An 18,540-nucleotide genomic window follows, 5' to 3' on the forward strand; every position below is an offset into this window, starting at 1 on the left:
TTTCAACCCTTAACACATCACCTTGTATTCGACTGGACTATACATCAAAATCTCACACACTGGTGAAACCAGTGCCATGGACAGCGGGCCATGACCTTTAGCTGGACCTTGCTGGTACATCAGGCTCCACCATGAGGCACGCTAGCCCAACTCAGTCCAGAGCTCGGCAAACAACCAGCCAGCTAGCAGCTGCCAAATCAGCACTGATGACAACCTGCACCCAGTGGCCAGACAGACCAGGGCTACAGATTACCCATAATCAGTATTTTATGGTCAGTGCATTATTTATGACCCAAGCGAAGGTCAGGTTGGCATGGCTTGCTGCAGTGGGAGGCAGTGAGGAGTGGTGGGAGGACTGAGGCTCTACCTGTGGCTTGCTCCATAACTCATCTGTCAGCACACGAGGCCAGGTGATTAACTGCCCACTCCCCAAACCTCACTTTGGGCCAACAGGCCTCCACTTAGCCTTTATTGTCTCTGGAGAGAAGGCCCAAAATGTTGAGCTTCTCAGCCACTTGCGGATTTCACGTCTCCATAAATGACTATGGAGAGAGACACATGTTGATCTTTTATGCCAGTGATCATCAACTAGATTCAGCCGTGGGACGACCTTTTCTTGAGTGGATGGTCAGGGGGCCATAACATAATTACAAATAATTTGTAGACTGCAAATGGACCGCAAGAAGCACAAACAGATAAAGTACTTGACCAAAACATAATCATTCCAAAACTTGCTTACATTTGAATACGAAAACATATATCTCTCTGTAATGCGTTGGAATAATGTGGAATAAATTTCCAAAATTACAGTCACTTGGAGTTGATTTGCTGGTGTTTTTGCAGTCATTAAATGTCTCTCCCCCAAACACACACACACACACACACACACACACACACACACACACACACACACACACACACACACACACACACACACACACACACACACACACACACACACACACACACACACACACACACACACACAGCCCTGGTTATACAGCACCTGAATTACCTACTTTAGTCACCACACCTTCATTATGTGACTGGTTATACAGCACCTGAATTAACTACTTTAGTCACCACACCTTCATTATGTGACTGGTTATACAGCACCTGAATTAACTACTTTAGTCACCACACCTTCATTATGTGACTGGTTATACAGCACCTGAATTAACTACTTTAGTCACCACACCTTCATTATGTGACTGGTTATACAGCACCTGAATTAACTACTTTAGTCACCACACCTTCATTATGTGACTGGTTATACAGCACCTGAATGAACTACTTTAGTCACCACACCTTCATTATGTGACTGGTTATACAGCACCTGAATTAACTACTTTAGTCACCACACCTTCATTATGTGACTGGTTATACAGCACCTGAATTAACTACTTTAGTCACCACACCTTCATTATGTGACTGCACCTCAATGATCTACTTTAGTCACCACACCTTCATTATGTGACTGGTTATACAGCACCTGAATGATCTTCTTTAGTCACCCCACCTTCATTATGTGACTGGTTATACAGCACCTGAATGATCTTCTTTAGTCACCACACCTTCATTATGTGACTGGTTATACAGGACATGAATTAACTACTTTAGTCACCACGCCTTCATTATGTGACTGGTTATACAGCACCTGAATTAACTACTTTAGTCACCACACCTTCATTATGTGACTGGTTATACAGCACCTGAATTAACTACTTTAGTCACCACACCTTCATTATGTGACTGGTTATACAGCACCTGAATGAACTACTTTAGTCACCACACCTTCATTATGTGACTGGTTATACAGCACCTCAATGATCTTCTTTAGTCACCACACCTTCATTATGTGACTGGTTATACAGCACCTGAATTAACAACTTTAGTCACCACACCTTCATTATGTGACTGGTTATACAGCACCTGAATTAACTACTTTAGTCACCACACCTTCATTATGTGACTGGTTATACAGCACCTCAATGATCTACTTTAGTCACCACACCTTCATTATGTGACTGGTTATACAGCACCTCAATGATCTACTTTAGTCACCACACCTTCATTATGTGACTGGTTATACAGCACCTGAATGAACTACTTTAGTCACCACACATTCATTATGTGACTGGTTATTCAGCACCTCAATGATATACTTTAGTCACCACACCTTCATTATGTGACTGGTTATTCAGCACCTCAATGATATACTTTAGTCACCACACCTTCATTATGTGACTGGTTATACAGCACCTCAATGATCTACTTTAGTCACCATGCCTTCATTATGTGACTGGTTATACAGCACCTCAATGATATACTTTAGTCACCACACCTTCATTATGTGACTGGTTATACAGCACCTGAATTAACTACTTTAGTCACCACACCTTCATTATGTGACTGGTTATACCACACCTTCATTATGTGACTGGTTATACAGCACCTGAATTAACTACTTTAGTCACCACACCTTCATTATGTGACTGGTTATACAGCACCTCAATGATATACTTTAGTCACCACACCTTCATTATGTGACTGGTTATACAGCACCTCAATGATCTACTTTAGTCACCACACCTTCATTATGTGACTGGTTATACAGCACCTGAATTAACTACTTTAGTCACCACACCTTCATTATGTGACTGGTTATACAGCACCTGAATTAACTACTTTAGTCACCACACCTTCATTATGTGACTGGTTATACAGCACCTCAATGATCTACTTTAGTCACCACACCTTCATTATGTGACTGGTTATACAGCACCTGAATTAACTACTTTAGTCACCACACCTTCATTATGTGACTGGTTGTACAGCACCTGAATTAACTACTTTAGTCACCATGCCTTCATTATGTGACTGGTTATTCAGCACCTCAATGATATACTTTAGTCACCACACCTTCATTATGTGACTGGTTATACAGCACCTGAATTAACTACTTTAGTCACCACACCTTCATTATGTGACTGGTTATACAGCACCTGAATTAACTACTTTAGTCACCACACCTTCATTATGTGACTGGTTGTACAGCACCTGAATTAACAACTTTAGTCACCACACCTTCATTATGTGACTGGTTGTACAGCACCTGAATTAACTACTTTATTCACCACACCTTCATTATGTGACTGGTTATACAGCACCTCAATGATCTTCTTTAGTCACCATGCCTTCATTATGTGACTGGTTATTCAGCACCTCAATGATATACTTTAGTCACCATGCCTTCATTATGTGACTGGTTATACAGCACCTCAATGATATACTTTAGTCACCACACCTTCATTTTTCTTTATCTGCACATCTTGCGCAAAGTTCTAATTTTTCATTCCAGGTGTGATGGAGAACTGCAATCTCATCCATCTGACTGAGAGCTTTTGGCAGTGCCGTGTCTGCCCTAACTCTAGCTGTGCTGTTACCTTTAACATGCAGTGGTCCGTCTTGCTCTATTACACAGTCTCTAATCCCTCAGTGAACGGTGCCTTGAGGGAAATCATTTCACCCAACCCTGTATTTTCAACTAGATTCCATAACTTTATGAAACAATTTGTCTCTTTCATTTTACCGTGGCTTTATTCATTTGTCCTCCCAAAGCCTACGGGCAAAATGTATGGCCACTCAGAAATACCATGCATACTAAAACCTATACACTGAGTAGGCCTATATCCGTTTGGTACAGACATATTTCAATGAGAGAGTAAAATGGTCAAAGTTCCAAGTTCCAAACCACTTTGATTCTTTCTCTTTTTTCCAAACGTCTGAATAACCTGTTCATGTTATGCTTCTCCTCCCTTGAGTGACAGCTGTAGTATAGGGGTTGTCTCGCTCAGAGTTCTAGCGTTTGTGAATAGGGGGCTGCGATGGAGGGATGGGAAGAGGGTGAGGATGGGGGAGGGAGGCAGTGTCAATTGGATTCTGCTGAAGAAGAAAGTGCATTCTGACATTTTGTCTGGCAGATAAAAACCCCATCTGATATGACGAGAGAAGGTCAGTGTCTCTACTATCAGATACTGCTGGTCCAAGTCTAGTTTGATGCCTGTCTCTCAGCCTGCCTATTTGGCTTGGGAGGCATAGTGCAGATAATAATAATAATAATAATAGATTTATTTTATATAGTGCTTTCATTTCAAACAGAATCTAAAAGTAGCAAAAACAACGAAAAAAGGATATCAGATAGCAGATTCCCTTCAAACTCAACTCTGGACCAAGAAGCCAGTTCCACTGCAGTTTTTCATTCTTCCTCTCTAATCAGGGATTGATTTAGACATGGGACAACAGGTGAGGGAAATGAATATCAGGTAGAACAGAAAACCAGCAGGCTCGGGACCTCGTAGGGTAACAGTTGAACACCTCTGCTGTAGCCTACTGGTGATTCCAGAGTCATTTTGTAATATTACAATATCCTAATAATATCAACCATACACTCATGTCAAATGTTCGCGGCAGTGGAGGCTGGTGGGAGGAATGGAATAAATGGAACGGAGTCAAACGTGGTTTTCATATGTTTCATGTGTTTGGGCTCCCGAGTGTTAGAGGCGTCACTACAGACACCCTGGTTTGAATCCAGGCTGTATGACAACCGGTCATTATCGGGAGTCCCATAGGGCGGCGCACAATTGGCCCAGTGAGGTACAGGGGAACATTTCCATTTGAGAAATTAGTAACATGACCTTTCAAAAGAATTGCCCTGGGTAGCCGTGCGAGGACACACGATTGTGACAGGTGAGGATGTGGCATCACCCAGTAGCCGACCGGTAACTCCACCCATCTCCTCAGCCAATCCCAGCCTCAGATTTCCTCCCGCATGCAGCCTCTGGGATTCTGGCTTCAGGCTTAATCAAATGGAACTGAGGCAAGAGCACAGGACAAATCTCCAATCAGCGAAAGCGTGAAGAGTGTCTAACAGATTGATGCAGACCTTAACACATGCATCCGCTGGATTAAATCCTATTCCAATCACATCGAGGGTGCATCCCAAATGGTACCCTGTTACATATATGGTGTACTACTTTTGACCAGGGCCCATGCACTATATAGGGGATAGAGTGTTATTTGGTAAGCACCCTGAGAGAGGCCTTGGGAAACCTCACAAAAAGCACACAAGTGGCTGGCTGAAGTATTAGGACGTATATTTGTGTAATAGCTCACCGTCAATGTATCGTTACTGTCGAGTGGCAGATATTAAACAGAGGGCAAAACCTCAATATTACACAGTAGTCGTTCTGTAAAATGGTCACACAATATATGCGGTGCCACAGTTGAAAGGATCACTTTGTGGTACCATGAATGTCTTTCAGACACAGTGGAATTTCGTTTTTACTTCCTAGACAAAACCTTTACACCTGTGTCATTCCAAAAAACTATAGTTCACTGCTTCCTCAAGATAAAATAAATGACTCTAATTTGCCTAACAATGTACTTCATCATCCTTTTTAATGGACCATGTATTCTCTGATGAGTTTAAATAGTAGGAAGACTCCATAATTCATAGCGAATTAATTAATAAAACATTTCTCACATCACACTCAAGGCCATAACATGAGGTGTCCCCTGTCTAGTAGGAGCAAGGTAATACGTACATTGAAATTGGGAATGTGTGTACATGTGCATTTGCGTGTGTGTGTGTGCGCATGTGCGTGTGTGTGTGTGCATGTGTGTGTGTGTGTACGTATGTTTTCCTCACCAAAGGGCAGAGAGAGAAAGCTACCATTTGTTACTAGAAAGCATTTACCACCAAGAGGTAATTCTGTCTCCACACACTCACTCACCTCCCAGCCTCACACAGACAACAGCCAGGTACCTGCCAGGTAGACATAACACAAACACAGTCTAGAATACATCATACACTCCACCTCACCTCCCCCTCCAGTCCCCCCTCCCTCCTTAGTCTCTGGCTCTGATTGGCTGTGACGGCGGGGCTGGATCAATGGGACAGGGCTTGACTGGTGGCAGAGTGACGGAGTGTCTCTGGACGTCCCATTTTACTGAGAGATCACCAGCTGGGCCCTGCAGCGGAATACTAATCCAGTCTCTCCTTCCTCTGGTGACAGCCAAGGCATGGTAGGACAGGACATGCCTTGACACCATTAATAACACGAAGGCTCTGAATGCATGTGAACAGCCAACTGCTTACTGCGGATTCCCCCTGAAATATTCCCTCATGTGGCTCTGTGACATTTCTCTGTTTGCTCACATTATCACACCAAATCAAATCAAATCAAATGTTATTAGTCACATGCGCCGAATACATCAGGTCTAGTAGACCTTACAGTGAAATGCTGAATACAACAGGTCTAATAGACCTTACAGTGAAATGCTGAATACAACAGGTCTAGTAGACCTTACAGTGAAATGCTGAATACAACAGGTCTAGTAGACCTTACAGTGAAATGCTGAATACAACAGGTCTAATAGACCTTACAGTGAAATGCTGAATACAACAGGTCTAGTAGACCTTACAGTGAAATGCTGAATACAACAGGTCTAGTAGACCTTACAGTGAAATGCTGAATACAACAGGTCTAGTAGACCTTACAGTGAAATGCTGAATACAACAGGTCTAATAGACCTTAAAGTGAAATGCTGAATACAACAGGTCTAGTAGACCTTACAGTGAAATGCTGAATACAACAGGTCTAGTAGACCTTACAGTGAAATGCTGAATAAAACAGGTCTGGTAGACCTTACAGTAAAATGCTGAATACAACAGGTCTAGTAGACCTTACAGTGAAATGCTGAATACAACAGGTCTGGTAGACCTTACAGTGAAATGCTTACTCACCAACAGTGCAGTCAGTTTAAAAAAATACGGATGAGAATAAGAGATAAAAGTAACAAGTAATTATAGAGCAGCAGTAAAAAATAACAATATATAAAGGGGGTGCCGGTACAGAGTCAATGTGCGGGGGCACAGGTTAGTTGAGGTAGTATGTACATGTAGGTAGAGTTAATTAAAGTGACTATGCATAGATGACAACAGAGAGTGGCAGTGGAGTGGAGAGGGGAGAGGGACAATACAAATAGTCTGGGTAGCCATTTGACTAGATGTTCAGGAGTCTTATGGCTTGGGGGTAGAAGCTGTTTATAAGCCTCTTGGACCTAGACTTGGCACTCCGGTACCCCTTGCCGTGTGGTAGCAGAGAGAAAAGTATATGACTAGGGTGGCTGGAGTCTTTGACAATTTTTAGGGCCTTCCTCTGACACCACCTGGTATAGAGGTCCTGGATGGCAGGAGGCTTGGCCCCAGTGATGTACTGAGATGTTCGCACTACCCTCTGTAATGCCTCGCGGTGGGAGTCCGAGTAGTTGCCATACCAGGCAGTGATGCAACCAGTCAGGATGCTCTCGATGGTGCAGCTGTAGAACCTTTGAGGATCTGAGGACCAATGCCAAATATTTTCAGTCTCCTGAGGGGTAATAGGTTTTGTCGTGCCCGCTTCACGACTGTCCTGGTGTGCTCGGACCATGTTAGTGACCATGTTAGTTTGTTGGTGATGTGGACACCAAGGAGCTCTCAACCTGCTCCACTGAAGCGCTGTCGATGAGAACGGGGGGCATGCTTGGTCCTCTTTTTCCTGTAGTCCACAATCATCTCCTTAGTCTTGATCACGTTGAGGGAGAGGTTGTTGTCCTGGCACCACACGACCAGGTCTCTGACCTCCTCCCTATAGGCTGTCTCGTTGTTGACGGTGATCAGGCCTACCACTGTTGTGTCATTGGCAAATTTAATGATGGTGTTGGACTCATGCCTGGCCGTGCAGTCATGAGTGAACAGGGAGTACAGAAGGGGGCTGAGCACATACCCATGAGGGGCCCCCATGTTGAGGATCAGCGTCACGGAAGTGTTGTTACCTACCCTTACCAACGGGGGGCGGCCCATCAGGAAGTCTAGGATCCAGTTGCAGAGGGAGATGTTTAGTCCCATGGTCCTTAGCTTATTGATGAGATTTGAGGGCACTATGGTGTTGAACAATGAGCTGTAGTCAATGAATGGCATTCTCACATAGGTGTTCCTTTTGTCCAGGTGGGAAAGGGCACTGTGGAGTGCAATAGAGCCTGCAACATCTGTGGATCTGTTGGGGCGGTATGCAAATTGGAGTGGGTCTAGGGTTTCTAGGGTTTCTGGGATGGGGTGTTGATGTGAGCCATGACCAGCCTTTCAAAGCACTTCATGGCTACAGACGTGAGTGCTACAGGTCAGTAGTCAGGTTACCTTAGTGTTCTTGTGCACAAGCATTATGATGGCCTGCTTAAAACATGTTGGTATTACAGACTCGGACAGGGAGAGGTTGAAAATGTCAGTGAAGACACTTGCTAGCTGGTCAGCGTTTGCTCGCAGTACATGTCCTGGTAATCCATTCTGATGAAGATCATCAAAGGTAAGTGAGTATGTATAATGTTATTTCTGACTTCTGTTGACTCCAACATGGCGGATATATCTATTTGTTTTCTGAGCGCCGTTCTCAGATTATTGCATGGTTTGCTTTTTACGTAAAGCTTTTTTGAAATTAGACACAGCGGTTGCATTAAGGAGAAGTTCATCTATATTTCCATGTCTAACACTTGTATTTTCATCAACATTTATAATGAGTATTTCTGTAAACTGATGAGGTTCTCGGCAATATCACCGGATGTTTTTGGAACTAGTGAACATAACGCGCCAATGTATACTGAGATTTTTTTATATAAATATGCACTTTTTTGAACAAAACATACATGTATTGTGTAACATGAAGTCCTATGAGTGTCATCCGATGAAGATCATCAAAGGTTAGTGATGAATTTTATCTCTATTTGTGCTTTTTGTTACTCCTCTCTTTGCCTGGAAAAATGGCTGAATTTTTCGGTGACTTTGCGGTGACCTAACATAATTGTTTGTGGTGCTTTCGCTGTAAAGCCTATTTGAAATCAGACACTTTGGTGGGATTAACAACAAGATTACCTTTAAAATGGTATAAGATACATGTATATTTAAGGAATTGTAATTATGAGATTTCTGTTGTTTGAATTTGGCGCTCTGCACTTCCACTGGCTGTTGTCATATCAATCCCGTTAACGGGATTGCAGCCCTAAGAAGTTTAACGTGTCTCCTGGTCCCCCCTGGTTAATGTGTATCCTGATCCTCCCTGGTTAACGTGTCTCCTGTTCCCCCCTGGTTAATGTGTATCCTGATCCTCCCTGGTTAACGTGTCTCCTGGTCCTCCCTGGTTAACGTGTCTCCTGATCCTCACTGGTTAACGTTGCTCCTGGTCCTCCCTGGTTAACGTGTGCTGCCTGCCTGGCTGCATGGTCTTTTTCCCCCTATCATATGGCTGAATTAGAGCTGATTTCACATACATATTGAAGACACATTATGTCCCTGTCAATGGTAGGCTCTGAGCACAGCACAGCCACCTGGAGGGCCCGGTTTCCTTTTACATTGGTGCCCTCTGACTTCTCTTAGTGCAGCCGAGCATATGCATCATGGGCTGGAGCTCAGAGCAACACACACACATAGAGCAACACACACACACACACACACACACACACACACACACACACACACACACACACACACACACACACACACACACACACACACACACACACACACACACACACACACACACACACACACACACACACACATCATATAGAGCAGCAAAACCAAAACCACGCCAGCAGAATGAGTCACAAAAGAGAGGGAAGATATACTCGTAGAGAGATCGAGAGGAGAGAGACGGAGAGAGATTGAGAGGGGGAGAGAGATGGAGATAGAGACTGCGGGGGAGAGAGGTGAGGGTTGAAAGGCTGTGGGGTCACTGAGGTGGAGAGAGATAAGGGTTGAAAGGTTGTGGGGACAGAGAGGGGGAGAGAGATATGGGTTGAAAGGTTGTGGGGACATTGAGGGGGAGGGAAATAAGGGTTGAAAGGTTGTGGGGACACTGAGGGGGAGAGAGATAAGGGTTGAAAGGTTGTGGTGTCATTGGGTCGCTACATGTGTGTGCTGAAGGACAACTTGCATATATCTGCCTCATTATTAGTGTTCTATCATACACTCTCCACTGACATCTGGTGAAAAGGCTAGATGTATAATGTACATACATGACTGACAGGCTTCATCCGCTTGACATAATAATACATACAGCGTTTCTAATAATCAAAGTAACAGCGTTTGCCCTGAAATGAAAAGATGAAAATAAAAATGTTGGTGAAGAAAACCACCCAGAGGGTAAGAGAGAAATGAAAGGCTGTAGCAACACAGATTAAAGTGTGATAGTGTCTTTTGGAAGTAAGACTCATTCTGCTGGCGTGGTTTATAAGATACAGCAATGACTCCGTCCATCCATGCTCTGCTCAAAGACCCGGATCCTAATCTCTTTCTCTCTACAACCACAACGTTCCTCTTTTGTCTCCCTCACTGTGCCCACTGCCTAATCCAAATTCAATATGTTAACATATGCGAGTGCCTTGCTACATAGGAAAATGCAAAGCTGAGTCCAAAGGAGAGCATCCTGGGATTCTGCTGCAGTGTTGTGATGATTGGGCCCGAAAAGAGGGGAGGAATTATAAGTCATATCTCCATAATGACAGTGTACGCTATTGGGATCTGTTTTACTACGTGTGTCAACACAGCAACAATATCTACCACAATATTGTACAGCAGGGGGTAACTTGATGAGAAATGTTGAGGGGTTTAAAAGTGTGTATAATGTGTCTGGGATTGGTGTCATTTGGGGACAGTGATATGTTGAATAGATAAACACTGAAAGGAACATCTCTCAGAATCAAAGGGTGATTTTAAGTCTAAGCCAAATCGCAGGTTGATTCTATATACAGCAGTTCTATACATTTAAGAACATTTCCATTGAAGTATTGAACCTGAAACAGAGGAAGTTGAGTAGAACATTGTATGGCCACTACAGACATGGGATTTCCATCTCTTTAAGGTACAGTAGGTTTTCCCAGCTCTAACTGGCAGACACTTTGCTCTCCACTAAAAACAACCTACAATGAAGCGAACTAATGAGCCATTCAAGAAAAGACGTCCTTAACCGAAGAGGTTAATAAGTTATTACTATTTATTAATACACAATACTGTAACACGTTTTCTCTTTTCACTACCACAGGCTGCACAGCCAGACAGCAGCAATGCAACGTGACAAGGAAGTGTAATGTTTATTGACTTGGAAAGCAATCCAGTGATATGTTCTCTTTAGGGAGAGCTACAGAGAAGAAAAGGCTTGTTCACAATTGCAAACCTTCTTTTTAGGTTCTCTGTTCATTGTATGACTAAAATGGCAAACTTCCGACAGATACTAAAATGTCAGAGATATTCCGATGTTAATGTCTAGTGTTAATAATATGTTTCAGAAGTCAATCTGTTGATCAGAAAACCATGGAGTGTGGCAGTATGTTGGCATGTAGCGTACTTGGCAATAGATTTGGACTAAATGAATCCTCCAGATTAATTTTAGGGAGATAACATGTTTCCTTATGTCCAACCAAATCTGAACCAAATCTGCCTCATCACAGGGAGGGCAATGTGAAGATACGTCTCACAGAAACACACATGCCATGTTTGAGAGCCAAGGATTTCTACCTGGGAAACATAATGATGCTGTCGGTTGAAAACCTTCTAACACCATTTTATGCAAATGTTCATATTATAATTGTTTTATTACATCTTTTTTACATTTACATTTAAGTCATTTAGCAGACGCTCTTATCCAGAGCGCTCTTATCCAGAGCGACTTACAAATCTTTTGAAACCAGTAACTCCCCTCAATGTCATCTGGATCAAATTAAGGTCCGACATCTGTAGAGCTGTGATACGCAATTTAGTGCTATTAAATGAAAGTGATATTTGATAGATTTTTAAGCGCAATGTGGGAATGGGCTATCTGTCTCCCAACATGGCTGGGTTTCAGTACCTATCCTAGGCCTGGTTGTTTACATGGCAGTTGTGGTAAAACAGTCAGGGAGTGGAGTAAGGACAGTCATGACTCTAGGACCAAGAAAATGTATTTTAGTTAACGGGAAAATATCTCCAGAAAAGTTTCTGTTTTGGAGAAAGTAGGTTTTAATCAACGATAAGGTATGTGTCACGCCCTGGCCATAGGTGGGCATTCTATGTTAATTTTCTATGTTTTGGATTTCTTTGTTGTTTGGCCGGGTGTGGTTCTCAATCAGAGGCAGCTGTCGATCATTGGCTCTGATTGAGAACCATACTTAGGTAGCCTTTTCCCACCTGGGTTTTGTGGGCAGTTGCTTTCTGTTTTTGTGTCTGCACCAGACAGAACTGTTTTGGTTGTTCTCTTTGTTGTTTTGCTATTCAGTGTTCAGTTCAACTAATAAAAGATGAACACGTACCACGCTGCACCTTGGTCCTCACCTTCTTCCACCAACAGCCGTTACAGTATGTGCACTCTCCAGCCAATCAATAACAAATTATTCAATTGAACAATTCAATTAAAGCACATTGTTGGAATTAAAACCAGAAGCATCCTGTCAAAACCCTAGAGAAAAACCTCTTTCCTCTTCGGACGATTCCTACGGACCTGGAAATTGGTGAAGGTTGACGGCACACAGTGGCAAAGAACATAACAATGGGATTATTTCTTATGATTATAGCAGATTAAGTGTTGCCCCTAATTGATGTAAACTGTTGTGACTAGCTAAAAAGCAACACAATCATCCAAATCAAATCTCCTGGCTGGACTATTTCAGCCTGATTACACAATAACCCCACGGTGAGTGATCGTGTTCCTCCTCAGGCATCGGCTACACAACCTAACGCAGCACTGAATAGAATAGAGAATCATGGGAGAAGGGGGATTGGAACTGCTCTCTAACTGCCTGCCTGTGTTCCCTCTCTGAGCCATGCTCGCTGTCTAACTGCCTGCCTGTGTTCCCTCTCTGAGCCATGCTCCCTGGCTAACTGCCTGCCTGTGTTCACTCTCTGAGCCATGCTCCCTGGCTAACTGCCTGCCTGTGTTCACTCTCTGAGCCATGCTCCCTGGCTAACTGCCTGCCTGTGTTCACTCTCTGAGCCATGCTCCCTGGCTAACTGCCTGCCTGTGTTCACTCTCTGAGCCATGCTCCCTGGCTAACTGCCTGCCTGTGTTCCGTCTCTGAGCCATGCTCCCTGGCTAACTGCCTGCCTGTGTTCCCTCTCTGAGCCATGCTCCCTGGCTAACTGCCTGCCTGTGTTCACTCTCTGAGCCATGCTCCCTGGCTAACTGCCTGCCTGTGTTCACTCTCTGAGCCATGCTCCCTGGCTAACTGCCTGCCTGTGTTCCCTCTCTGAGCCATGCTCCCTGGCTAACTGCCTGCCTGTGTTCCCTCTCTGAGCCATGCTGACTGCCTGACTGTGTTCACTCTCTGAGCCATGCTCCCGGGCTAACTGCCTGCCTGTGTTCCCTCTCTGAGCCATGCTCCCTGGCTAACTGCCTGCCTGTGTTCCCTCTCTGAGCCATGCTCCCTGGCTAACTGCCTGCCTGTGTTCACTCTCTGAGCCATGCTCCCTGGCTAACTGCCTGCCTGTGTTCACTCTCTGAGCCATGCTCCCTGGCTAACTGCCTGCCTGTGTTCCCTCTCTGAGCCATGCTCCCTGGCTAACTGCCTGCCTGTGTTCCCTCTCTGAGCCATGCTGACTGCCTGCCTGTGTTCACTCTCTGAGCCATGCTCCCTGGCTAACTGCCTGCCTGTGTTCCCTCTCTGAGCAATGCTCCCTGGCTAACTGCCTGCCTGTGTTCACTCTCTGAGCCATGCTCCCTGGCTAACTGCCTGCCTGTGGTCCGTCTCTGAGCCATGCTCCCTGGCTAACTGCCTGCCTGTGTTCACTCTCTGAGCCATGCTCCCTGGCTAACTGCCTGCCTGTGTTCCCTCTCTGAGCCATGCTCCCTGGCTAACTGCCTGCCTGTGTTCCCTCTCTGAGCCATGCTCCCTGGCTAACTGCCTGCCTGTGTTCCCTCTCTGAGCCATGCTCCCTGGCTAACTGCCTGCCTGTGTTCACTCTCTGAGCCATGCTAACTGCCTGCCTGTGTTCACTCTCTGAGCCATGCTGACTGCCTGCCTGTGTTCACTCTCTGAGCCATGCTGACTGCCTGCCTGTGTTCACTCTCTGAGCCATGCTCCCTGGCTAACTGCCTGCCTGTGTTCCCTCTCTGAGCCATGCTCCCTGGCTAACTGCCTGCCTGTGTTCCCTCTCTGAGCCATGCTCCATGGCTAACTGCCTGCCTGTGTTCCCTCTCTGAGCCATGCTCCCTGGCTAACTGCCTGCCTGTGTTCACTCTCTGAGCCATGCTAACTGCCTGCCTGTGTTCCCTCTCTGAGCCATGCTAACTGCCTGCCTCTGTTCCCTCTCTGAGCCATGCTCCTGGCTAACTGCCTGCCTGTGGTCACTCTCTGAGCCATGCTCCCTGGCTAACTGCCTGCCTGTGTTCCCTCTCTGAGCCATGCTGACTGCCTGCCTGTGTTCACTCTCTGAGCCATGCTCCCTGGCTAACTGCCTGCCTGTGTTCCCTCTCTGAGCCATGCTCCCTGGCTAACTGCCTGCCTGTGTTCCCTCTCTGAGCCATGCTCCCTGGCTAACTGCCTGCCTGTGTTCACTCTCTGAGCCATGCTAACTGCCTGCCTGTGTTCACTCTCTGAGCCATGCTAACTGCCTGCCTGTGTTCCCTCTCTGAGCCATGCTCCCTGGCTAACTGCCTGCCTGTGTTCCCTCTCTGAGCCATGCTCCCTGGCTAACTGCCTGCCTGTGTTCCCTCTCTGAGCCATGCTCCCTGGCTAACTGCCTGCCTGTGTTCACTCTCTGAGCCATGCTAACTGCCTGCCTGTGTTCACTCTCTGAGCCATGCTAACTGCCTGCCTCTGTTCCCTCTCTGAGCCATGCTCCCTGGCTAACTGCCTGCCTGTGGTCACTCTCTGAGCCATGCTCCCTGGCTAACTGCCTGCCTGTGTTCCCTCTCTGAGCCATGCTGACTGCCTGCCTGTGTTCACTCTCTGAGCCATGCTCCCTGGCTAACTGCCTGCCTGTGTTCCCTCTCTGAGCCATGCTCCCTGGCTAACTGCCTGCCTGTGTTCCCTCTCTGAGCCATGCTCCCTGGCTAACTGCCTGCCTGTGTTCACTCTCTGAGCCATGCTAACTGCCTGCCTGTGTTCACTCTCTGAGCCATGCTAACTGCCTGCCTGTGTTCCCTCTCTGAGCCATGCTCCCTGGCTAACTGCCTGCCTGTGGTCACTCTCTGAGCCATGCTCCCTGGCTAACTGCCTGCCTGTGTTCCCTCTCTGAGCCTGTGTTCCCTGCCTGTGTTCCCTCTCTGAGCTCTGCGCTGCAAAGGGGCAGTTAGCTAGGGGAATGCAAGTGTTACCACTGCTGAAAGGCAGGGCAAATTTTCTCAGCTGAATTGAGGCTAAGAAGGAGAGAGGTCACACTGACTGTGCTAGTGGTGTATGTGGGTGGCAGGCAGAACCAGGGCAAACACAGCATTGGGAGTTTTTTTATAGACCTCAAACCCTATTAAAGGGACAGCTCAATCAAAACACAGAAACAACTTGATTTTCATGAGCTTCACAATCTTTCCAAAGTTGTGGGGAAACCATTCATCAGGTTTTACAGTGTTTGGAGAAAGGAGTGGCTCTGAAACAATATGTTGGATAGACAATGGTTCCTCTCCTAGTTGAGCCAAGCAGTGTTTCTGAGCCTAAACTGCAGGTTGTTATGGTCTTCTAAGTCAAGACACCTGCTCTGACCTTCCCACTCACCTGGGTAAGAACCCTCTCTTCTATCAATATGACCTAGGAAGCCAGAAACTTTGCAACATTATGGAACTCATAAATGATAATGATGTCCTCCGACGGGTGTCTTTATTCGACAAGGGGAGGAGGTACATTATCTCTCCTTTTCTGTCTCTCTACACCTCTTGTTTCCTCCCCCACCACCTCTCAGCTGTGAATAACTGTCCATCTTCACATCTTTCCTCCCTCGCTCCAGACTCCATAGCTGCGTTAAAGAACAGGAGTTGAGAAGCCTAAGAGTTATGGGTCTGCCAATGACACTTAATACCTTATTGTTCCCCGGAGGAAAAACAAACAAAAAACTTAAGCATGTTAAGTGAGGGAGGGCCTCTAACAGTGTGGACCCAGGTCCAACTCTCTTCTGGCTGGGGATTAGAGAATTCATTAGTAATCTGCAGGGGAGGACTTTAAAGCAGCTTGATTTATGTGCATAGGTTGCAGAAACTCCTCTCCCCCACTCTTTTACCTACAACTGCTATGTAAACAACCAGGAATAGGATAGGTACAGAAACCCAGCCATTTTGGAAGGAAGATAACCAATTTCCACAATGCACTTCAACAACTATCAGATAAGATAGCAGTTATATTTAACAGCACTAAATTGCTCTAGGTTGACTAGATATAACAGAACACCTGACCTCAATACACAGGAACATAACAGAACAGCTGACCTCAATACACAGGAACATAACAGAACAACTGACCTCAATACACAGGAACATAACAGAACAACTGACCTCAATACACAGGAACATAACAGAACAACTGACCTCAATACACAGGAACATAACAGAACAACTGACCTCAATACACAGGAACATAACAGAACAACTGACCTCAATACACAGGAACATAACAGAACAACTGACCTCAATACACAGGAACATAACAGAACAACTGACCTCAATACACAGGAACATAACAGAACAACTGACCTCAATACACAGGAACATAACAGAACAACTGACCTCAATACACAGGAACATAACAGAACAACTGACCTCAATACACAGGAATAGTGTCCAACGTCTTGGAGCTCGGTGGGTCTAAACCAGATAGCGTCCTCCTCCTTGTTCATTCTGATGCCGTCGAAAGAGATAGGCTCCTCAAAGTCTCCGTGTCCTGTACTTTTATACCACATAAGGCTTAGTCCCACACTCTGGGAGTGGGTGTAGTTCGCTCTGATGTATCCATAGAATAAAGCACATTTAATCCGCACCGGTTCCCCCAAAAGCACTTTGTATTTCAAGTAGTCCACTGACCAATCCGTGCAGTCGTCCACTGAGGAGAAAGGAGAGAGGGAAAGGTAGATTAATAGGACTGTCATAAGAGCGTCATAAAAGTGTTATAATGACACGATATAAGCACATTTGTTTCCTAACACAGGAAAACAAGCTGAAATATGCTGATCATTTAAATGGTATTTGGCGCTGGGAAGTGGGAAGTGGGATCAGAGTCAAATAAATGACTGGCCTTAGTTAAGTCTCTATGTGCATTGCCAGTATTGATTTGACCATCATGAATCAGGAAGTAATAATTGCCCTCACTACAATTGTTTACAGTAGCATTTTCATCTCAAAGTGGCAACACTTCCAACCTATCACCCCTCTCTAAGCTTTTTCCACCACACAGGAACAGTAGAAAATATGTAGACAGAATGGAACACATAAAAGAAGAGGATAGAGTAGTAGCTGTGGTTGCCGGGGCCTACAGCTGTCTGCTCACCCAGCCGTGCCAGAGCACTAGCACCAGCTGTGACCTAGTCAGAGCCGGGGCAGCGAGAGCCAATGGGAGGGCAGAGTCAGGAGTCGACACACGACCACTCGCACCCGGAACGAGGACGAGGAGCCAGGCGCACACGGCGGTTGACAGACAGGGGTGTAAAGTCCAAAAACTGCACCACCAGACCGTGGAGGCACTGTCCTCTGAGAAACTCACTACTAAAAAGTAGCACCTCTGTATTTAAACGGTATGAAGCATTTTCTGCCATATTACCCTTATTGTATAGCAATATTAGACTTCCCAAAGCATCATTCATCCTCTCTCCAGACATGCACACATACTACATCCAGATGTATTAGTCTGTATTACAGACTCTTTAACATCAATCTAACATAATGATTACATACAGGCCCTGTTGTCAGAGCTATCCACTTCCATCCTAATGGACAACTCAGGACACTCATTCACATTAAACTGCAATAGAAAACAAGAGAATATCTCAGCGTACACACTGAACTGCCTTCAGGGGGTCACTGAAGGTTTATCACCATTATGATATCTCATATAGTAGTCACCGACCACCAGCCAATCATATCATATCATATCCCCATTAGGTACCTCATCAATTGGAAAATACCTGAGTTGATTCGGTTGGTTTGCATATTTATTTTGTATCGGTGGGGTGTCTGTCTGTCACTCACCCAGTTGCCTACCTCAATGAGCACTGAAGGGACGGAACATGAGTTCCAGAGGCCCCCAGCCATACACACACCAAAATACGCACACACACATGCATGCACGCACACAGTGAAAAGGCTGTAGAGATCAGAGTTTTCATGCAGGCTTCCGGGCTGTGGAGGCCTTGGCTATTGCTATTCAAATGGATATGATTCTCCCTGAGATCTCTACAGCCTTCTCGTCAGATTATAGGATGATCCATTTTCTTTTTGAAGTGTAAAGTAACATTTAATCCAGAGGCAAAAAACTATCTGCTAGCATCTCAGCCAGTGG

General features: G+C 45.3%; 1 protein-coding gene across 5 annotated transcripts in view; it reads right to left on the reverse strand.

The window, feature by feature from the left end:
* The window catches only part of LOC118374172 (interleukin-1 receptor accessory protein-like 1), a 433,725-nt gene that overhangs the window by 244,770 nt on the left and 170,415 nt on the right, over nucleotides 1-18,540 (reverse strand). For all 5 annotated transcript variants that reach the window (XM_052499785.1, XM_052499788.1, XM_052499786.1 and 2 more), the window contains exon 3: nucleotides 16,809-17,088. In XM_052499785.1, the coding sequence (XP_052355745.1) occupies nucleotides 16,809-17,088 (280 nt within the window). The remainder of the gene's footprint in view (nucleotides 1-16,808; nucleotides 17,089-18,540) is intronic.

The sequence above is a fragment of the Oncorhynchus keta genome, chromosome 37 (genome assembly GCF_023373465.1).
Source record: "Oncorhynchus keta strain PuntledgeMale-10-30-2019 chromosome 37, Oket_V2, whole genome shotgun sequence".
Taxonomy (NCBI): Eukaryota; Metazoa; Chordata; class Actinopteri; order Salmoniformes; family Salmonidae; genus Oncorhynchus; species Oncorhynchus keta.